This window comes from Opisthocomus hoazin, chromosome 1 (genome assembly GCF_030867145.1).
Source record: "Opisthocomus hoazin isolate bOpiHoa1 chromosome 1, bOpiHoa1.hap1, whole genome shotgun sequence".
Taxonomy (NCBI): domain Eukaryota; kingdom Metazoa; phylum Chordata; class Aves; order Opisthocomiformes; family Opisthocomidae; genus Opisthocomus; species Opisthocomus hoazin.
This window is the reverse complement of record NC_134414.1, coordinates 28,926,431-28,950,182: the sequence shown is the minus strand read 5'-3', so window position 1 is coordinate 28,950,182 and position 23,752 is coordinate 28,926,431. Positions and strand designations below refer to the sequence as shown.

Genomic DNA, 23,752 nt, shown 5'->3' with positions numbered 1-23,752 from the left:
GTGGTTAGGAAGCTGTGTTGCTCTCATAGCACCAGTGCTTTCAAATGAAGAGAAGCCATCAAGTTGCCATTTAATTTTAGATTTGATATAACAAGATAAGCGCAACTAACAATAAAAGGGAAATGGGTCATGGCGGGAAGATCGGGTGGCTGATTACTGTATGAGAACTACAGGTTCAATCCAAGCCTGAAGAACACCACACCGCGTATGACATCATGGACCTATCTCACAGTTATTTAGGAGGGGTGAATTATAAGACATGAGTACGCAGTCCTCTACATATATATATTCCTATATATATGTATGTATCCTCTCTGTATGTGTGTATATATATGTGAACACAAGTGGGAAAGTGCTGTTCATCTCAATTTACCCTCAACTACCCCACTGCCTATACCATTGCTGCATGTCGTGGGTAATACTCTAAGGCTAAGGTGATGCATAGAAACTGACGCTGTTGTTTTGCTCAGAAAAGCTGGTCTTAAGTGGATTGTTTATTATCAGATACATTTTAGCATTTTTGGAGTACACCACTCTCAGTGAAATGGAAGCAGATCTCAAGTACTGCCTTGTGATACATCAGTATACATGGGTAGCACTGGGGAATTTTTTTTCTGCAAATAGTTTACTCTTTCCCTCTCACACCAAATGCAATTTCAGGGAGAAAAGATGTGAGAGAGACATAAAATGAACAGAAAAGCAAGTGTTGCAGTTCTGCCTATGAATGCATACAGAGAACAGTACCCACCCTTGAGCTGACTTTGTCAGTTATCCTAATAAACACTGTGCAGGTGTCGGTAGTGCTGTGCTTTATTAAGAAACCTTTAAGGGAAAGTTCCTGCTTTTCCAGAAAATTTCAGTACCCATCAAATCACTGTTTGTCCTGTTAGATGTCTAGCTGTGACATGCAGGTATTACACCATAGATATAGATGCAGACATTTCTGATTCAGGTTTAAAATCACTGGTTCCAGCTGTGGTTTTATGAAGGAATCTCCATTTCTGTGTGGATCAATCGTGACATGGGAATGTGGGGTTGGGTTTCCAACCCATGGGCTGTGCTGCTGTCGTGACAGGCAGCAATTTCAGGTGTGTGCTGGAGCTCCCCCACAGCCTTTGTAAAATGCACGGGGAAGCTTTCATCTTAAAGGGCTTTTATGAGGTGCATTAGCATGAAGTTCGTTGTTGCTCTATTAACTATTCCAGAAACCATCTCTAGACTGAGACTAAAATATTAATTAGCTCTCATATAACAGCTTAGGCTTCTGTAGTACTTTTTGTCTTTAACATTGGCGGCTAAAGGGGTTTCCTCATTTGAATGACGCATTTTTGAAAACAAGCAGTGAGTGTCAAGGCAGTCACAGAGCGAGGAGACAGTCATTTTAAAAGTATGCAATGAGGACTACCTCTTTCCTCCACCATGCACAACTTGAAGCACAGGAGCTTTCAAACGAGCACCGCCAGACAGGCTAACTCTTGTTGTTTCTTGTTTTATTTGACTACTATGTAAGTGCTGGAATGGAGCCAAAGAATTCAGCCTCGGCAGAGGCGGCGCTCGGCAGCGCCTAGCCTGGAGCAGCCCTCTGGCTCTGAAGTTGTATTTGGACCCTCATGTCCGGGAGGAAGGGGAGGTCATCACCCTGCAATGGGGGCTCCTCATTCTGCCCTTGGTGACCGCTGAGATGTGCTGCTGGGGAAGCCAGGAGGGCAGTTCTGCCCCATCGCTTACCCTTTGGTGGGGACGTGGGAGGGACGGGCGCTGGGGCTAGTGCTTTGCTCTCTGTTACAAGCACATAACTGGGCTCATTGAGCCTTTAATGGACTTGATCCGTTGTCAATGCCTTACTCAGGCTCTTGCCTTGGGTTTTGTTTCTTTGGGCTGGCTGTTGAAACATTACATTTCTGTTAAACTGCTTCCTAGTTTTTGGATATATTGCAAGGAATAATGCAGAATGCCATTAGCTGAAAAAGTCAGTGCGTTTTCCAACAGAAAAAGAAATCCCTATGAAAATTTAAACAGAGTGCTATGAAATGTTAATTGCTTTTTCCACTAGCAATAGCATTTTATAAGTAGCATTAGATCAAAGGACTGTAGATTGCAAGTAAGAATTTCCCCGCATGGTGGTAATGTCTCTTTGGATAAATACTGTGCACATCCTTGACATTTGGGAGTCTCTGGGATATTTATTCTTCAAAAGACAGCAGATGAGTGACTGACATGCTGACTTTTCCTGCGGTGGGAACATGAGCCATCCCTTACCTGCTGCTCAGACTCCCTCTGCTTGCACCTGTCTGGCTCTTCTGCCTCTCCACTTTGCACACCAAGGCCGGGAAGAGACTGTGGGGAGGCCATTCCTGCTCCCTGGCTGCCACTGACCAGCCCTGTTCGGGGTTTTAGATGGTAGCGGTGCCACCTCTTTTATCTTGAGTTTGAAGTCCCTGCCGGGAGTCTCAGAGGAGACCGTACAGCAGAAAACAGCAAGTGTAGGACTTGCAGGTTCTGTGGATGGTAACAACAGGTGCTGGAGGCTTTCAGTCTAGAGCTTACATTCTGAATTTCTGGTACCCAGAATTATATTTCTCCATTTTACTGCACTGCAAAAGCCCCATGTCGATTAGGAATAAAATCCGTAAGGTGTAATGAGAACAGATTGCATTGCAGTAGAACCCTGCCCTAAGGCATTTGCACAGAGTGAAATTTTAATGAGTAATTGTGAATGAGACAACTGTCCTTTTCCCCCTCACATTTAGGTGGCTATGTCTGCCCTTGCAAGCTGGCTGAACCCTGTGCTATGCGAGCGGGCAATGTTGCAGGTGATGCCACACCACGGCCCTGCCCTGGTGGGCAGCCTCATCCAGGCTGGGGTGAATCATATAGAATCATAGGTTGGAAAAGACCTCTAAGATCATCGAGTCCAACCAGCCACCCAACAACACCATGCCTACTAAACCATATCCTGAAGTGACATATCTACATGTTTTTTAAACACCTCCAGGGATGGGGACTCAACCACCTCCCTGGGCAGCCTGTTCCAATGCCTGAACACTCTTTCAGTAAAGAAATTTTTCCTAATATCCAATCTAAACCTCCCCTGAGGCAACTTCAGGCCATTGCGTCTCATCCTATCGCAAGTTACCTGGGAGAAGAGACCAACACCCGCCTCACTACAACCTCCTTTCAGGCAGTTGTAGGGAGCAATAAGGTCCCCCTTCAGCCTCCTCTTCTCCAGAATAAACAGCCCCGGCTCCCTCAGCTGCTTCTCCTAAGACTTGTTCTCTAGACCCCTCACCAGCCTCGCTGCCCTTCTCTGGACACACTCCAGCAACTCCATGTCCTTCTTGTAGTGAGGGGCCCAAAACTGAACACAGTACTCCAGGTGCAGCCTCACCAGTGCCGAGTGCAGGGGCACGATCTCCTCCCTACTCCTGCTGGCCACACTGTTCCTGATACAAGCCAGGATGCCGTTGGCCTTCTTGGCCACCTGGGCACACTGCTGGCTCATGTTCAGCCGGCTGTCAACCAACACCCCCAGGTCCTTTTCTGTCATGCAGCTTTGCAGCCACCCCTCCCCAAGCCTGCAGGGTTGCATGGCGTTGTTGTGACCGAAGTGCAGGACCCAGCATTTGGCCTTGTTGAACCTCATACAGTTGGCCTCGGCCCATCAATCCAGTCTGTCCTGGTCCCTCTGCAGAGCCTTCCTATCCTCAAGCAGATCGACACTCCCGCCCAGCTTGGTGTCATCTGCAAACTTACTGAGCGAGCACTCAATCCTCTCATCCAGATCATTGATAAAGATGTTCAACAAGACCGGACCCAAAACTGAGCCCTCGGGGACACCACTTGTGGCTGGCTGCCAGCTGGATTTAACTCCATTCACGACCACTCTCTGTGCTCGACCATTCAGCCAGTTCTTTATCCAGTGAAGAGTACACTGGTGGGAGGAGAGCTCCGTCGTACGCAGGTGCATCATCACTTCATTGGCCTCAGAGCTGGAGAACAGGATGCAAACAATAAAATAATGTCACAGCAGGTAGATGTCCAAGTGGAGTCTGGGGAAGTCAAGATCCCCCATGGGCTGGGATGAAGGTTGAGCCCCTTCTGCCTGGGTCTTGCAGCCACTCCAGCAGCTTTGTCGGCTCCTCATCCCCCAGCTTGACACTGGCCTCGTGGGAAGGGGCACGGACTTGGGAGGTGGCAGCAAAGATCCTGAGCTGTGCAGGATCTGTGCTGGCTGGCCACCCCGCTGCCTCACCTCTGCCTTCCCCTGCCCTGCTGCCTGCACATGGGTTTTGGCAGGAGCCTGTTCAGCTGGGTGGATGGAAGAGCCTTCTGCGTCGTGGTCATTTCCAGTTTTGTGATCCTGTGAAATTGGTCTCCAGGGCTGTGGAATTGCTTCTCGTGGGCGAGGGGTGCTTCTGTCAGAAACTGTCTTGATCACAAAACTCCCTGGCAAGAGCTCTGCTCCCTTAGAAATCAGCTCACACTAAGGGTGTATTAAACCAAAATATCAGTATTTTAAAATGTAATGGAAAATTGTCTGGCAGGTATACTAGGAGGGCATTTTCGGTATATTTTTCCTCAGATTTGCTGCCTGTTTGCTGATAAAAATGGCAATGATCTGCTTCCATTTGATTAACTAAAGAAATGGCATGTTTTGCAAACTCAGTGGTTAATATGTAAGACTGAATGAAAACAGATGCCCCTCTGTCCATTAAAAAAAACTAGCAGATGTTATGGTGAGGAACCTGAAGAACTCAATGTCTTCATCTCCTTCCCCTCTCCCAGGTTGTCACCAGTTCTCGGTAACACTAATGTTAGGGACTCTCAGGTTTTGTTTACTGCTGAGTCCCTGCTGCTAGGCACTGTTGATTCTTTTTTTCATCCCAAGGGCTTCATTTGTTCTGGCGCTCGTGGCATCGTGTGGTTTTGGGGATTCAGACAGCCCTTCCGTAAACGGACTTTTTCTTGGCAGGCACGGGCATGATTTTTAGAAAACTAGCGAGGGCATCTTCTCCAGAGATGAGTCGACAGCTAGGCGGAGTGGAGCGGAGGAGGAAAAGGTTTCCTGCATCCCGGTGTACTCTCAAACAGGCACTCCCGAGTGTCTTCAACTTTTTCTCCCTTGCTGTCGGAAGCGGCCTGATGCAGCCCCTTCATGCTGGGTAAGCTCCATCTGACCGGGCGCTGCCCGTGGGGCTGCCGGGGGTGTCGGGGCTGGGGCCGGCTGGCTGTCCCGCTCCGGCGGGCTCCACTTCCACAGGCTGGACTCGGAGCGATTGGCCCGCGCGGATCATGTGGGAGAAGCAGGAATCCTGAGTTGTAGCTTTTGGCACTCCTTTTTCTTTTAAAGCGCCTGCTCTTTTCAAGCTCCCCAGGGCTTGTTGCCTCCCTCCTTTCATTACCCTGATTATAATCTGGAGTAGCCACAGCGGAGACAGACGGAGTGGCTTTAAAGGAGCAGAGATGTTTAAGCAGGTGCCCAGGACGTCCGGCGCGGGCTGTTACTACCTGAACTCGGTGTCACCTGAGGGCCAGGACATGTACTTGCGCTTCGATCAAACTGCCAGGCGCCCTCCCTATAGAACGAGTAGGATTCTCGCCCGTCACCAGCTACTGACGAAAATTCAGCAAGGTGAGTTTCTCTCCTTAGCCTGGCGTTGCCGCAGGGGCTACAGGTCCGCTCTTTCACAGAAGAACAGGATTTAATGCCTCAAATGTCAGGCTTTTTTCCTGTCTCTATTCTGAACTGCTCTGGCTAGAGTCAGAGTTTGAAACAATCATTCATAGCTTTGTATTTCTACACATGCACACATATAAAGAGAACCAAGAGACAAACGCTAGTGCATGATTAGCTATTTAACTAAATTATCTTTTAATCATAAACTATGCAGTAGCATAGGTGCTGAAGTTCGTCTTTGCTGACTGGCAGAGCAGTTGCTGGCAGCAGTAGAGCTGCTCCGATTGCTACAGGTGAAATCTGCCTGTGGTAAAGCACAGAGAGAGGATAGATGAACATCCAGCTAAAAACAGAGCAGAAGTCCAGAGCAGCTGGAAGAAGGCAGCTGGGATAACATCCTTTGGAAACAAGCTGTGTAACTGTCAGAGGATTAGAAAGCTTGTCATAAGTCCCTAAACATGATTGCTGACTTGGCTTTCTGCAGCTGCTTATGCAGTTATCTGGGCAGTCATTACAGATATATTGATTTTGTTTTCCTGAATATATGTCTATGGCACTAAAGCTGAATGCAGATCGGCCTCAGAACAAATCCTTTGGCCTGTGCGTGCAATTTAAAATCATCGGAATCGTTAATGCAAAGATAAAAAAATAAAAGCCAACTATACAGATTTTTCCAGATTAAAAAGCAAATCAATACATAGTTTTGTATTGATCGTAGTTTTGTATAGCATCCAGTTTCCAGGATTATCAGTTCCCAAAGTGGATGCGGTCCTACATGCAGAAAACGAGTATGTCATGTATTTGTCATGAGAAAAAAATCCTGAAGATGACAGTCACTTTCTTGACAGCTTGAAAAAAGATGTTTGATTCTGCTAACTAGGGGCAGGCATAGAGTTAACATCATTTGCTATCATATCTGGCAAATATCGCAGAAACTAGTGTGAGCTTCTGACCAGCAGCAGTTAAATGGAGTGGCTATTTCTGTGTGCTGCTTTCCAATAAGATTATTTATGTTTGTGCCTGTCAAACTCTGGCAGAAGTACAGGGATAAAGCGATGAAACTTTTATTGTGTTTATAAAGAAAACAATACATAATTATTTGGCCAGCTTTTAGAAAAGATGAAGAAGATAGTTTCTGTGGCAATTAGGAAAACGCAGTTGTTTGTGAAGTGGTCTCAGTAACCGGTTGTGTTTGAAGGATACTGGTCCTCACTGCAGCTCTAATTTCAGGAAGGATATTATGTCATTCTGTGTACCCGGCGTACAGCCTGGATTGAATGGAAAGAAAGGGTAATTGATTTCTCTCCAGGTTTATTTGAAAATGTTTTGGGTGCAGTGCTAGTACCAGCTTAATTTTCAAGAAGCAGCTGTAGGTGAGATGAATTAAGACAACCCCTCTACCTGTTGAGGTGCTGTTTAATGTTCCCTCTTGTAACCCGTAACCCATCAGGTGTCTGGGACAGCCAGGGCTGCCAAAGCCACCCAGCAGTGCTGAGGCTTCCGAGAGGCTGCAGGGTGGGACAGGGAGGAGTTTCCAAGCTGTAGCTTTTCTGCCTGCAGCTTGTTGTGTGGGTGGTCAGTCTGTGGTGAATAACCTCTGCTGCTCTGCTGCAGCTTTCCAACCTGTTCCACCAGAGCTGTGGGAAGTGATGCTTGTGTAGTGCCTTGGTCATGTGATACATGTAATAGTTCAGTATATGAAAAATCTGTGTATTTTTGGATCACTAAGCACACATTTGTGCTTCTTTCACTTCTTTTATATATGAAAAACTGGGGACAGAGTCTGCTGTTGGTTAAGTGTCAGTTCATTCGCAATAATGAAACTATGTGTGCAAATAGATGCCGATGTCTGTGCATGAGCCCATATATAGGAATACACACATCTAGTGCAAAACCATAGGCAAGGTAGATGTTTTTTCAACAGTGCCCCCACTACTGAATAATAATTTTGTTACATTAGCTGTGTTAGTAATGCCAAACAAGCTAAATCTAGATAGTATAACTCAATCTGAAACCTCCTGTTTACAGTCTGGATGAAGCCTTAGACCCATCAGAGTGACTGACAGGACTTTTAGGAGGGTTTGCTGGGTGAGCATGTCTGCCTCTGTGCCTGCCTTGTTCAGACAGCAAGCGGTGTGAGGGTACTGCAGTCAGTCCCAGGCCCAGGCCCAGAGGGTACTGGAAGAGTACTGTAATATGGATGGAGGAATCAGCCTGTCCCTTTAGAGGTGAGTGAGTTTTACCCCAATGGCAAGTGGGATCCATTACTAATGAAGTGCCATAGAGCATCTTATCAAGAACGTATTGAAAAGTAAATCAGGATGTGCAAGATGAAAACCAAAACTTGCTTTCAGTCACTCAGTTGAGTAAAGCATGTAAATCATTATTTAGTCTCCTTGAATTCATATGTCCTCGAATCATACATTTTAAGGCCATTAAGACAAAACGTTTGAATGCTGCTACCCCAATTCTTGTGTTAGCTCCTCCCCATCTAATCATTGTTTGAATTATAGCATGTGTTCAGAAAAACATCCAGCCTGCATTTTAATAGCACTGAAATGGTGAATCCTGCCTGGTTAATTGCTTTGCTGAAAACAGATCTGTCACATGTTTGAGTGCTAAGCTGCCTTGGGGCTTGTTTGAATACCTGCTCTCTCCTTCTTGTGCAGATATTTTTCAGTTGCCAGTTTTCCAGCTGTGTGCACACAGAGCAGGAAACACTGAAGTTTTTACATCAGGGATGTTTTTCCTTAGTGAAAGAAATGATTTACAGAATCACGATGTATACCATTTACGATGTGTAGAGCAGTCAAAGCTTCCATTCCAGGATAGGAACCTGGTTCACTAATGCAGCGTAATACACAATGTTACATATACTTCTATCTTTTCTGTCATTAGCTGCATGTGCTATTCCAAACGATGCTGAATTACTCTATCATATTGTGCAATACAACTTTTCTTCCTCTAAAAACACACAGTTGCTGAAGAAGCTTTCCTTTGTATTTTCCTTTGGTGTTAGTTAAAAATAAACTGAATGAATCATTAGAGGAATTACGCTTTTAATCATTTCTAAAAAGAACACCACCACACGGGAAATGAAAGGAACTAGACTGTTATTTTAATCAGATCATACTTTGAAAGTCCTAAATATTTGGTTTATGTACACCACCGACTCCTTGAGGCAGAATTATGTGGTGGCCTGTGAATGTGAGTAGCAATTATCTGTCTGATATTAAATAGATATTTTAAAAATGTGATCTTTTGATGATTCCCTTTACCCCAGAAGCCCGTTAGTTTCCACGCTGAAGGGGACACATGCCTCAGCATAAAGGAACAGGGTGTGGCATGCTTGGTCTGAGGTATTTATTCAAACTGTGTATGCAGTAACTGCATGGGAATTCATTAATGATTACTCACATTCTCTTTAAATAAATAAGGTGGTGACTTTCAAGAATTATATTACATGAATCACAAAGTTGTTATTTCTTTCAGAGAACATGGCTAAAATCAGTGGAGAACAGAAAATATAAAAAGTAGCTGTAGGTAAAAAGAAATTAGGAATAAAGGCCATACTCTGAAAATGTTAAATTGAAATCATTGACTGTGCAGCACAAATAGAGTGTAAGTCAAGGCGAACAAAACAGCATCTGCCCCTGCACAGCTAGGCATCACTGGTAATCTCCCCATTCATCTACAGTATAATTTGATTCTTAGACTGCTCTTTCAGCAAGAAAATAATATGAAGAAATAAATTAAAATAAGACAAATTCCTATTCTCAGTGAGTAAATTCCTGCCCGGAGTGAGTAATGCTCTGTGATTTGTCTCAGTTCACATCCACAGGCAAGAGCCGTTGAAGAGAATCATTAGATGGAGCGATCTCAAAGCATACTATAACTTTTCAAAGCAAATTCTGTTCAAGACATAGCAGATGTTTTATACTCTTATATGTGGCAAGTTCAGTTTTGATCTTTTATGAGTACCGTTACCTCTGTGACACCTGTGTTTGTCTGGTTTAAGCGAGTGTTAGAGGTACAAACTAATGCTCTTTTCTGTCCACAGTCTTCTCTTTGGAGCTAGCTCAACATGTTTAAGTCTTCTCTTTTGTAAGTGTGACGACAGTTTGTGGAAAGTGTTACAGAGCAATGTGAGTGACTTGGCAAATAATTGTGCATTTTATGTGACTTTATATTTCAACTGTTGATGTAATACAAACCAAGTATCCGCAATAGACAGCTGTAATATGCTCCCATACTCGAAAGGAGAACTTGGAAGTCATGTAAGTGAAAATGTTGCAGTCACAGTCTGCATTAAAAAAGCCCGGATCCCATTTTGGCTATGCACACAGGTACGGAGTACTTGTCCATCCCTGGGGATGGGAAATGGGATATGATTGTGTAATTAAAGACTGTGGTTTTGTTCAGACATACAAACAGAACAAAATATGGTTGTTCAGGCAAAGTGAACCATAGCATTTCCCACATTCTGGATGCTGGCCAATTTACCTACACATCTTTAAACCTTTTTGTCTGAACTCAGGAAAGCAAAAGATTAAGCAGCAAGATTCAGCCTTGGTGGCAATGATACAAACACCCTCACTTAGGTCATCTCTGACCAGTGCCAGTGACCTACTGCTTCCTGAGCTTGTGGGATCACTCCTGGCAGTAGCAGACTGTAGTTCCCGTTCAGCCCCTGGTGCCTCTGCTTGCAGTGGCCTCGTGTCTGCGCTCCAGCCCAGGCATGCAGGAGAGGACAGGCCTGGGGCCGGGGTGGCCCAGGGCACCGAGAGGAACATCCTCAGCTGCAGAGCTGCCTTGCAGCCTTCAGCAGACCTCAGCCAGGACATGGTCTGTCACCCTCTCCAATGTCAGACACGTGTGGGGCAGGTGTGTGCTCGCAGGAGAGGGATCTTGGGGTCTGCTAAACAATTTCAAGTCTTTAACAAAGTCTGTGCAAACTGTGTTTCTTACAGTATCTGGAGGTCCATTAGAAACTGAGACCCTACATCATATGAAGCTTCTTCATCATCATTTTTCCTTCCTTACACGCTCTTTCCTCAAGTTTTTAGCCCTGAAGTTAGAGAAACTAGAGTTTTTCAATTAAATTACAGGACTCCTCTAAAAATGACTTTTTTCTAAACTTGTACTCTGAAATGGTTGAAGTATTTGTGTGAAACTTTCACGCAAAAAATGTGAATGTCCTGAGGGGTCTTTATAAACTCAAGTGCTCTGAGGTGTGTTTATTAAAAAAAAAAAAAAAAATTTAAAAAAAAAAAAAAAAAAAAAAAAAAAAAAAAGTAGTGCAAAAGATAGCAGTCCAGCTAATTAAAGTTTAACAAAGTTGCACTTCATAGGCAACAGGACATATGAACTTTCAGTAGAGGCACTACCTGGCAGAGAGGTTCAAAAGCTGGAATTATCACGAAATATCTTTGTGGTATGTACCAAGAAATGGCTTGTGTGGTACTGCAGATCAGACTCGATGATGACAGTGGTTCCTTCTGGCCTTATAGCTTCACAGCCATGGAGTGTCGGTGACGCTTCTGTTGACAGGGCAGGGTGCACACCAAGGAGGAAATCTTGGCTCCTGTTAACTTAGGGGACTTTTGCTCTCAATTTCACTGAAAACAGGATTTCAGCCAAGCTGAAACATTTTTGTTTTGAAATTGTGGTGAAATGAACAGCTGTAGTCATGCTATAGATGTTCTGTATTGATCACTGAGGAGATTTTTAATTTTCACATTAATCCTATTGTATAATTAAAGCCAGTAATGTTAAAAGACATTTAATCTAATAAATGCAGGATGTATGCTCAATAAATGAATTATTAATGTGATAATCATTATATATTTTTTAGTTTATATTTAGAAGAAGTAGTGATAAGTCACTGGGGTATAAAAATCCTACATAACAGAAGTAAAATAGAAATTACTCACAAAAATAGATTAATTATCTGTATTTATACATAAATCCCTGAAAATAAAATGCAGCATTTGTGCCGTGAGCATCGTGTTAACTAAAAAAATCTGCAATTTTAGATTCTGGACAGATACTGTTTTTCTTACTAGGCAATAGATACTTATGGGCTTTTTTTCTCTGTTTTGGTTCAAATGCAAACACTATGAAGTCACTGATAGCATCTTGGCCATAGTCAGTGTTTTTATCTTATTTGTGTTATACAACTCTCAGACTTTTAGTTGTACTTAAACAATTACATAAGCTGTTTCAGATAGGGCATCACATGTATTCAGATCAGTGCCTAAGCCTCTAATGGAAGGTACTGAGAAAACAGGTCCCTTGTAGTTAGGTTATTAGGTCGCTAAATAGTTGTACGTAGTTGAGTTTGTTACACCTTGCAATAGCCACTTTTGAGGGTAAAATGCTGAGTTATATGGCCTATGGGCTTGATCCAGTATATGTTAGTTGTGTAATTTCTTATTTACACTTATTTTATAGGTGTTTGAACATGGGCAAGTCAATAAACACTTATCTTCATGCCTTGTAAAATTCTCATGTGTGCACTTTTGCTTAAAAACCTGTTGAGTTTCCCCTCAGGTTCAGTTCAACAGGTCAGCTGAGCTTACTAGAGCAAATCATCACAACACTAATTGCACACCATAATGTAGTGGGGAAGAGGAGGTCTTCAGCACCTTGAGCTGGATTATTTAGAAGCTATTTAAGAGCAGACAGCACGATTCAGAGAACTTGGGAGCATTATGGCTTAGCCAAAAAGAATGTGCATGACTCAGTCTGAAAGCACGTTGTGGCTTTTCGTCTCTCATCTGTTACAGGACTGAGGAGGTTAAGTCTACTGGGAGAAGAAAATCACTCCATAACACTTCAGACTACAGGAGGGTTTTGACTAACATACACTGGCAGATGAGCGAAAGTTTCTGTCCTTGTGTTAAGTTAGGCAGACTTGGAGAAATGACTTAGTTTAAAATATGGGCTGCACAGTGTGTCTTAAGTAAATACCATCTGCCAAGCATGGAAGCTGCCTTGCTGGAACATACCAGACGTTTTGCTTTTCACTCAAAGTCCTTTGCCAAAGAAGGACTCAGCCCTGCAACTACTCAGATGAATCTTCCTCTGTACTAAAGGAGCAAAATAATAAATCCTAATAATGTCAACTAGTATTGTTCTAATGAGCTAGATATTACAGGCCTTTGGCAATAGTTGTGCTGTCTTTTAATAGGGTTGTGGCTGGAGGAAAGTCTGTTTGTGTGAGCAAAATTTTCAGGATTTGGAAGCAAAATCTGTATAAGTTTATTGTTGTCTCTCTCATTTAGTCCTAATGGCCTAAAGGGTATTTGACTTTTTTCCACCTTAATGTGTCACTAGCGTCTTTCATGGTTTGTTTATTTTATTGATTGTGCTGTGTTTATTCCTAATTCTCCATCACTCGAGTGGCTTAAAAGTATGGAAAAAAGCAGTAAGTTCAAAGTGGAATCTCTAATATAATTCTAGCTTTTATCCTCTTTAGTCACAAACACACACCCACCAGCATCCCCCACGCCCCAAACCTGCCATTTTCTGGGAGGGTTCTCAGCTGCCTTCTTGAAATCACATTTGCAGGAAAATACGACACCCTCTCATTAAGGAAAGGCATTTCCTTAGAGGCTGCAGCACAACTTTTGCTGCCGAATGTGTCCAGAAGTGAGGATGATAGTACAGCTTTTACTCTTCTCTAGCGCTTCTCTACAAGGGAGCTGCTGCCTCTGCAAACCCCCCAGCATGTGCTGAGACCTGTGGTTTTTCTCTAGATTTCTTCACAACTCTTTCCCCTACCCTACTACATGCGTCCTTTGGGCCACTACTTCAACGTGCATTATCCACATTATCCACAAGCTCCTGCTTGCAGATGTTAGGCATTAACTTGTCGTGTTCCTGTTTTGGTACTAGGCTTACAGCAGTAAAATGTAAGCCCACTCCCTCTGAGTCTGAGTGGGCACATCTGTACTGGGATGGGAGGTGAGCTGGAGTACCCCTTGCTCTGCTGAGCAGATGACCCACTGGCTCTGTTTTGGCCTTCTCCAGCTAGCTCAACCCAGACCAAGTTTATGGGAGAGAGCACTAGTCCCTAGGTGATGCGAACAGGAGCGCAGCAGTGCCACTTGACCAAAAAATTGGGAATCAGGCAGTCTTTCATTGAGCGGTGTAAATGTAACCACTCTTTCTACCACCACAGAAGATGTAAAATGAGGAGAAACCTTGCTTCACAGGTCGAAAAATCTAAACATTAATGTTTCAAAGTATTTAGCCCAAAAAAGGCAAAAATTTCTTGCTGTAATACAATTTTTAATGCTCTGAAGTTTCTGAAGAAAGTATGCAAAACTATATGTATCTTATTGTGAACTGCCTTTCCATTCCTACATAAATGCAGAAGTAAATTCTGTTAAAAAGCCAACTACTTAAATATTTTTCATTATTTCGTACTGTGCAGCAGACTGTTCACATTAGCTAACCACAACCCCATTCTTCTTCTTTTGAAATAATATCCCAAATTTGTGTAAAATCAGAACCTGCAAAGACTACTCCAAATAATTAGATCATATTGCATGTCTCAATAACTGCAGCATCATTGAGCATCCTTCCAAAGGACCTAAGACTTGAAAAGGGATCAAAGATATAAGATGACTCTAGATTAGAGAAGGATCTTTGTCAACACTGGGATCGCACAAGCGTAGGACTCATGTGAAAGGCTCAGTCCTTTTGCATCCTTTTGGCTTCAGGAAGAAGCAGAATGATTAATTTTTCCTAGTCTCCAACTAGTATGGGAGTGGGAGTCTGGACAGGACAAGACTCTCAGAGACACACAATGTGGCTTTTTCATAATGTATTTGGCAATCTTGAATGTTCTGTGCAATGAGTCTAAGTTTTGTGTCTTTAATAGCATCTGATAGCAGCAGCTGAATATCTAATCATTTTGTAACTTCAAAGATGATGGCTTTCTCTTCCTGCAAACATTTATCTGTGAGGGATAATGTAAAATCCAAAAGTTAATGCTTGGCACAGATGATGAGGCAGTAAGTCCCTGGCTTTTAATTTTTTTCCTTTTTCTTTTGAATTTTATAGCTATATTTATATGTATTTCTGAGGACTTTTTAAAACTACCATTCTGTCAGCCTCACTTCATTTAAAGCGTGGAAGTCTGCCTAGGTCTTATCCAGAGTTAAAAGGAGTTTCTTTTCTTTTAAATTCAGCAACCATCGGACAATATCTGGTTTAAAAGTTCCTTCCAAATTATGCAAAATGCTTTGTCCAAAACCACTTGATCATTCAAACTGCTGACTCTGCATTAAAACCAGACATCCCTGCCAAAACGCCAGCCACTGCAGCAAAAGCTGCATTTCACATCACTGCCTGAGTGATGTAGCCTGGATCGAATAATACCGGCGCCGATTCATGGCCGGGATTGTTGTATCTTCATCCAAGGCTCCATGCTGAAAGCCAGAGCTGGCTTCATCCAACCGGTGGCCGTTCAGATATTGTGTGAGTGGTGCTACCTAAGGAAATGCATGGCTGTGGTTCACCTCCGAGATACTTGAGGCCATCCTTCCCCAGCAGCTCGTGGCCCTGACGTCCCCATCAGGCGTGGCGATGGGGTGCCCTTGCGCTCGCACATGGGACACGGGGCTTTGTCTGTTCAGACCGAGAACGATCTATTCACCAGCAGCTTCTGAAGGAAGGAAGAATATTCTGGTGACATTTTAATTCTCTTTTATGTGTAGCTATTTATATACAGTGCGGCTGCCAGTCATGTCAAACGCTTTGTGTCTTTTGAGTTTTCACTGAACTGCATAATAAGCGTTTCAGCTCCCTGGTGCATAATGGCAGTGTTATTTGCTGAAAGTCTTATTATTTCAAGTGGCCTTTTATCTTAAGATCCATTCATTAGTTCTGGCCTCTGAAGTTTAAGAGGAAACAATTGCAGATTCTAAAAAAAAATAATCTAAATTAAACATTTTTCAGTATTACATATTTTTCTCTAACATCGGGTTCTGAAAGTCTATTTTGAGACTGACAAAACTGATCCATGTTTCAAGGCCGTAATCTGGCTTCTGACATCCACAGCTGTATTGTCAAGCTGGGTGAGAGAACTGGACTATTACTGAGGGAAATTTAGTACCTTTTCCGTTATTTGGATTATATTTTTAGTCTGAGGATGTGAACCACTTTATGCCTCAGGTGCTCACGGAAAGCCAACAGTGATCAGAGCTGCAAGGAGGGGTCACTTATGTTCCCGTTAGCCTTGATGTACACTGCTACCTCCCACAGTTGCTAGTCCAGGGGCTACTCCTGACACAGAGTGGGTGGCCTAGAGCCCAGTCCATGTCCCAAATCCCACCCATGAAGTACTGCTGTGGCTCTGTCATTGCTGGCTGCCAAGCTTGCCGGGGAGAGGAGCTCAGGTGGGTGGACATGAGACATCAGGTGGACACATCTAAGAGCAAAGTAAGGTCGTGTCAGCTGATTGGACTTTGATGTAGAAGCTGAGCAGCCAGAGTTTGCCTGATTTTAGCTATCTGTCTCTCTCTCTGTCTATCTTTGTATATTTTTACAGATATTTGTATATATTTTTATATAAATTTATAAGCCTAAAATTAGATTTCTGGGGGCGCTAGGCACTTTACGTACAAAGATTTAAACAGTTCACTGTTGCTAGAAGTTGCAGTGGCCCAGAATTTTCACTCCCTCCCAGAGCACAGGGAGCGCTGCTCAGTACCAGACCCAGCAATCCACCCTGGTCTCTCTGCAGAATGGCCTGTCAGCTCTTAAAGGTGTGAAGCAAATACAATTCTGTAGTAATTGAACTGATTTATATACCCACACACATATATATATATAAAAATTATGATTTCAAAAAGTATAGGAATCAATAGTTTTGCCCCATGAAACAATGGTTTCATCACCCTGCTTTGCTTTATTCTGACAGTACTCATGTCTACGCTTTTCTGGCACCAGGGGAGCTGGTCTCCAGAAATCTTCGTTCATTAGCTCGCTGGTAGTCTCCAGTTAGGACCACTGGCCAGGGTTGCTCAAGGCATTCTCATCTGAACTGGCTGTACAAACAGCAGCCTGCAAAACATGTAGTATGGAAACAAGAGTGGCTATTACTTTATCAGAGCCCTCATTTAGGAACGTTTCCTGCTTCCTCGACAGTAACGATATTTTGGACTAGTCATGCCCTGACGTCAGAGGCTTTGATTCAAACCAGTTATTTTTTCATAACCAAGCACACGCAGGTTATTCCAGAAACCATTCACTTACTTGACTTTAACCAAATAGTTACGTGTTAATCAGAAATGGCTCAGACCTTTGAAGTTGTGTTGCTCTAGAAAGTTGTGGTTTGGATCACTTCTGTAGAAGACTTTGGTTAAGAAAAATACTGTATTGCTGTTAGACTCTCGTTGGGCGTAGTGCCTAAAGCTGTACAAGCAGGAAGGCAGTCTTCACCAGCCACCATGTATGAAGTTACGTGAGAACTAAAAGAAGACTGGAGTCTAAAGTCCTGGTAACAGCCCATCGTAAGGCTTTAATGAGACCAGTATAAAACTACTGGCATTTTAACTGTAGCTTTACAGAGCCATTTACTCTGCACACTGGCAGGGCTTTTTATAGCTCCATGGTACCTGCTGACTGGTTCTGAGAGCGGAAAGTATTTCAAAACATGCTGGTCCCAATAAAGAGAGACTGTAGCTTTTAAAATACAAGCTGAATACAGATTATACAGAGTTTTAAGGAGAAGGATGCAAGTAGTTGTCTGCATATGTTTTCTTGTTCAGCAAAACATTTCTATTATTACAATGCTTTCTTCCTCATGAGCACCTGAAGCTGACAGTTAACAATTTTCTGGTCTCAACTATTGCCATATAGTTTGTTTTGTAGAAAACATACGAAAAAATTGTAGAATAATTGTCTTTAGTGAATGTTCAATGGAGATGGCCACAATCCATGTGAAGTGAATCAAAAATATGCCACGCATTTTTTGAATGTGTTCTTTATTGACTGTGTAGCAGCTGGAAAACTATAGCAAGTTTTAATTATCTTCAGAAAACAAAAACCTCTTGCCAACACATGCTGTTTATTATCAGCAGCTGCTGTATGCTGACATACTCTTTCAACTCATATGAGGCTCAGCTGTCTTAAACAATCATTGTAAAATGTAAAATAGGTTTATAGTGATGAACATTTCTTGTTAGATACTTAACTACTGATGTAATTCGTACTGAATTTAGTTCGTGTCTATGTTTAAGCTGTAATAAAATTGCATAAAACCACAATTAATGTTTCATGTAAGAGGTGCAAATAGCATGCTACAGGAACTTAAAATACTGAAATGTGGTTCTTTTTTAATAGTTCATTAAAAAGAATTAAATTCTCTTTGTCATGGTTTCAGTATTTGTATAAATGTACAATTTGACTTCTGCCTTGGAGTAACAGCTACTACGACTTTATCACAATGAAGAAGATATAAATTGATTTGCTGATTTGAACAGAAATTGTTATCTTTTACGTATCATCCTTCTATTAGCAGAAGTGGAGAGCTTTATGGCAGTGGCTGTCGTCAAATAAGATGCTGCAATTTTGTTTATTGCGTAATTTAGAAGAGTTTGGGTTTTTAATGACATTAATGTACTCTTCAGAATGTGAGACACCAAGAAATATATGCAATGTTTATGCTTCAGTGTCCTGCAGAAAGACACATAGGTATGGTGGATTCTTTTTCAATATATCTAAAGCCTGCACCTTCTCCAAACTGGAAAATTTGTGATTAACTCGATTTTCTGTTACCTTATATTCTCTGTGATCTCTTTTAATTTTGCACTGACAAAGTAAGTACTAAAGGTATCAGGCAATCTGTAAATTGTTTTGTTTAGTCATTGGCACCGAGACAATTTTAGACTCTTTCTTGTTGACGAGTGATTGGCTGAGATTTGACGGTTTCTATTCTGAAGCTTGTACCTGGAGGGAAGTGTTACATTCAGCAGACTGGACTCTTGACATTTTTAAGGAGTTCTTCAATACAGATTAAAAAGATGCATGAGATTCCACAAAGTTGTATTTTACTGAAAAGATTATTGACTTTTGGACTTGAGTTTTACCCAATCTGTTTGTTAACTAAATTGCCATTACTGAATACAGTTCAAATTCTAGTTTTAGGTAGGACTTGGGTGGCATTCAGTCCTAGAAAACAGGCAGTGTACATATGGTTACATACTGTCTTCACAGCAGCTGTGTAAGAGACATTTTTCTTTGCTGTCTCAGAGACCCGGAGTTCAGATCTCTGAACAGATCCCAACAAAGAAAAACACTCTGCTGAAACAAAACAGTTCTAGTTTGCTCATAAATAATCATAGTAGCATCACAAAGTGCAAGAAATACACCTGGTTGTAGGCTGGTGTTCAGAAACCATGACTGCTGGTTTGATAACAGTCTAGTTCACTGAAGCTTACTAAAACCTCCAAACCTTCAATGAACAAGAACCTCCCAGGCTTCAAGACAAAAGTCTTTACAGAATCATGGAATAATTTAGGTTGGAAGAGACACTGGGGGTTCATCTACTCCAACGCCTTCTCACAGCAGGGACAGCTAAGTCAGGTTGCTCGGGGTCCTTGTCAGGTTTAGTTCTGAGTATCTCCAAGGACTGATACACCACAACTTCCACAACTTCTCTGGGCAGCTTGTGCCAGTATTTGACCACCCTCACGGTGAACTTTGTTTTCCCTTACATCTGATTGGATTTACAGTGCTGCAACTTGTTTCCATTGCCTTTCATCCTACAGCTGTACCTCTGAAAAGAGTCTGGCTCCACTTCCCTGTTAAGTAGATGAAGACAGCAATAAGCTTTCACAGAATCACAGAATCACAGAATGATAGGGTTTGGGACGGACCTCTGGAGATCATCTAGTCCAACCCCCCTGCTAAAGCAGGTTCACCTAGAGCAGGCTTTCCTAGATTTAGGCTTTTCTTCCTAAGTTTGAACAAACCCAGCTCTGCCAGTCTTTCCTCTTATGTCAAGTGCTTCATCCTTTTGACTATCTTGGTGACTCTCTGCAGGGCTTGCTCTGGTATGCCCATGACTTTCTGGTGTTGGGGAACCCCAAACCGAACAGAGTGGTCTCACAAGTGTGGATTAGAGAGGAACAATCATTTACCTTGATCTGCTGGCTACATCCTTCCTAACACATTAGCCCAGTATGAGGGTGGCCACAAGTGCACACTGCCTACTCATGTTCAATTTGTTGTCCAACAGGACTCTGAAGTTCTTTTCTGCAAGGGCTGTCCCGTTCCAGTTACCCCCAGCCTGACTTGCTGCAGAGGATTATTCCATCCCTGCTGCAGGACTTTACATTTACCTATGTTGAACAGTGTTAGATTCCTGTCAGCCAATTTCTTCAACTTGTCAAGGCCACTTTGAAGATTAGCCCTTCAGCATATCAACCACTTCTCCTCTGTTTGGTATCATCCACGAACTTGCTGAGACTGTACATTATTCCATCATCCAGGTTGCTAACAAAGATGTTAGAATATCATTCCAGTTTCAATCCAGGAAGGATGCTGCTAGTAACCAACCACCAGCTGGACTTCGTACTGCTGATCACAAACTGTGAGACTAGATGTCCAGCTCGTTGTCACCCATGTTGTCTATCATTCACTTACCTGGTTTGTCTATAAGGATGCTATGGGAGACCAAGTCAAAGACAACCTGCCTTGTTGTCTCTCCTTCCCTAACAACCACCAGAGAACAGCCATTGGTTACAGTGTACTTAATACCATGTCTATGAATGACCCAAGGTCAAGATCTTGCCCGCATTCCCATGGCATAAGCAATGGTAAACCTTTCTCACTTGTAACTCTTGTCCTCTTTGGTTTTGTATAAATTAATAACTATATGGCAGCACAGAGAACTGAATCACGACCTTCACTAACCTGTGCTATAAACACTCTGCTGTGAAGTCAATCTCCGTAGACCTTCCAGTTCTGTACAATGCTGCATATTGTATCCATAATTCATTGAATGAAACTAGCCTGCAGTTCCTCTGCAGTCTTCAGTTAAGAAAATATGATGAGAACATAGAAAAATAAATTGACTCTGCAGCCTTGTTTAGTTGTGATTCGTCTTGGTAGGCTGTTGATGTGTATTCAATCAAGTCCAATGAGTTGATGCCGTTTGAATGAAATTGTTTTATACCAGCCTGAGGAGGTGTAGATTAGTTCAAGAAAATACGGGGCAAAGGAGAGATGCAGGGAGAGATAACAGGGGAGCGGCAGGTCTGTTCCACCCTTCGCAGTATCGTTACTTGACATGTACAGCATGAGGTGGGGCCATGTCAGCAGAGCGGCTGAAGAAGCCACAACTGAGATCAAATATAAACCAAAGGAGGGGTAAGGAGACACACAGGGTGGGTCACTGCTGTCACTGCTGCAGGAGGTAGAGTCCTCCACCAAAAACATCCAGGGCTTCTGAATCAGAAGGTGTTTTTCATTCTGACTTCGGAGTCTTATTCTTGCCAGCGGCAATGGAGAGCTGTATTTGAACTGCCATTACCTATCCAGCACTGCAAATATGACTCAGGTAAATGAGGGCAAGTACATGCAGGTCTACTGCAGGGATGTACACCTAAGAAAAAGAAACTGCGTGGGTTTTTATTCCTATGAAAACAGAAGAGTTTGGAGTTAAAAATAGGCATCTAGTTATAGTTGCCTACATTTTTTATATCCTCTGCCCCAATTTGTACCAGTATAGGTAAAATAAAAATCCCAGATAACAAATGCATATAAAAAATTACTTACTTATTCTTTCTAGCAAACATTTGAAAGGCCATCACAGATTTCATTTTTATGATTAGGGTAATTGGTCTTGAGGAATTAGCTTAGCCAAATAAATAGTTTTCTGGTTTTCACTGTTGATGGCTTTAATAATAAGGTAAGTCACTAATAAAAAAAAGAAGCTCTGAAGTACTGTCTTAAAGGATTTTGACCTAAAAAAGCCTGAAGGGCTTAGATTATAAGGAGTTCACTGTGATTTTGCATCTAAAAAACCTTACTAGAGCCTCCTCTTAATTGGAATATTTTGTACCACATCAAAAACCAGAAACAGTTCCCACTGGCTAGCAGAAATGATTAAGCAAAAGAAAAATTCAGTAACACCAGTTCTTACCATTCATTATAAGTGGTGCTGTGTGTTTTCAAAGTACAGTGTGACTTTAAAGACATGATTTTTGAACCTCGCTGACCCTCCTCCCATTTGAAACCCTTGAGGTAAGCAGATGTGACAGGTGCTCAGCACCCTTTGAAAATGCTGGTAGCAGCTCTGTGGTGGGGGATCTGTAGTTGTTAGTGCAATCTGAAGATCAGAAGATGGACACAGCAAATCTCAGAGATTTTGATGGAGGATGCATGGTATCAGAGCAGCAAAGCCAGAGTTATAGTTCCAGGTTCCCCAACTCTGTGTTCAAGCACACTAGATCACACTGCCTTTCTGGAACAGAACACACAAAAGGCATATGAGCACTAAAATATTATCACTTGTTTCATTGGGCATTTCACCTTAAGATTTCCTACAGCTCTTTCCAGAGGAATTAACGAAGATACTGGTATGGCAGTAGCGAGGTGGCAGATGTGACAGCCGTCAGGTGCATAACATCTTTGCAGGTCAGTAAGATGGTACAAATCAGGGACAGGTAGCTGGCATGGAGCACCCTAGGGGCAATCTCTGACCTTTATAAAAAACAACAGCACATAATACCTCTATTTTATAACCAAAGTGAAACTATAGCCACAATTATTATCTCTGTTAAACACCTGAACGAAGCTTCTTGTGTCAACAGCAATATTGGTATTGAGTTTGAGTCTCAGAGTGAGCAGGGCAAGGGCTGGGCTGGTTCCTGCAACGTTGGCTGTGACCTGGGTGCTGGTCTGGAGAAGCAAGCAGCTCGCAGCTCGGCCCCCTGTGCTGGGCAGCGTCCCTGGACACGTAATTCAGCTGATATGCAAGTTCTTGCCAAAATGGGTGGGTTTGTCCCTGGCCACTTCCCTCACTTGGATTGAGTCTGGTAAAAGTGCAGCTGCAGTATGACTTGGGTCAGGTCTTTTGCCCAAAAGAAAATACGTAGTTGTGCTTGTACGGTTTTATTACAAGGGAAGTGGCAAGAATACGTAGCGAGGGATGGGACTGGTCCTTTTAATGTCAATCAGCAGCATTACTGAATTAAAAGCAAAGTAAGACTGTAACTACACAAGCAATGTAGACAGACACAAAAAAGCAACTCAGTGTATTGGATTTGTTTGCACATTTCTAATGTGTCCTTATTTCATAACTTGGAAGAATTACTTTAAAAAGACATTTCAAAGTATCTTAGTTGGAAATCTAATTAAAACACAGCAAGGTTATACACAGAACAAATGGAAAATTTTTATCGCACATTCATGTACAAGAATCCAGAATAAAATCCTGGTTTTCTTTGCCTGGATTGTGCTGCCTTTATTATCTTTGGTACACTGATGTTTGCAACTCTCTTGATTACTATTGGAAAGTGGTGTAATTAAATAGCATCTCTTGTTCTTAACAAAAGTTCCCTAGAAACTGGCAGGGCTAAAGGATTTATAGGTCTCATTCTGAAATGTAGATCATATCTTTTGATTAAGAATTTCCTCATGGATATTGGAAATGTAAAGCTGACATTTCAAGAGAGATCAGTACAAGCAAAGCACACAGTGCTTAGGCAGAGGAAAGTCAGATTCTCCTGGCATTATTCATGAAGAAAAATATTGGGAGCTCATGTGAATCAGCAGGTAGGAGGTTGTGATGTGCCAGTAATATCATAGTGCTCTCGAGCACGCATGGGAAATGCAGAGATTCAAAACGGGTCTAAGCTCTTGATTTTATTGCTTATCTTTCTACTAGTCCAATTTTTCTTCTCTATTTGCTTTACTTTCTTGCCTTATCACTCTTTACCACAAGAATTAACAACACAGATTTTGGCCCTATATTTTGCATCTGCCTGCAGAGATAACTTTCTGTAACTCCCATATTCATTTTGGTATTTTCCCCTTCCTTATCACACTACACAC

General features: G+C 42.4%; 1 protein-coding gene across 4 annotated transcripts in view; it reads left to right on the top strand.

The window, feature by feature from the left end:
* STARD13 (StAR related lipid transfer domain containing 13) overlaps positions 1–23,752 on the top strand; it is a 267,832-nt gene that overhangs the window by 139,889 nt on the left and 104,191 nt on the right. Inside the window, exon 1 of one of the 4 annotated variants that reach the window (XM_009938130.2) lies at positions 5,442–5,632. The exons of the other annotated variants lie outside the window; for them this stretch is intronic. Within the exon in view, the coding sequence (XP_009936432.1) occupies positions 5,464–5,632 (169 nt within the window). The 5' untranslated portion in view covers positions 5,442–5,463. Of the gene's footprint in view, positions 1–5,441; positions 5,633–23,752 lie in introns of those variants that run through there. 4 annotated transcript variants of the gene reach the window in all.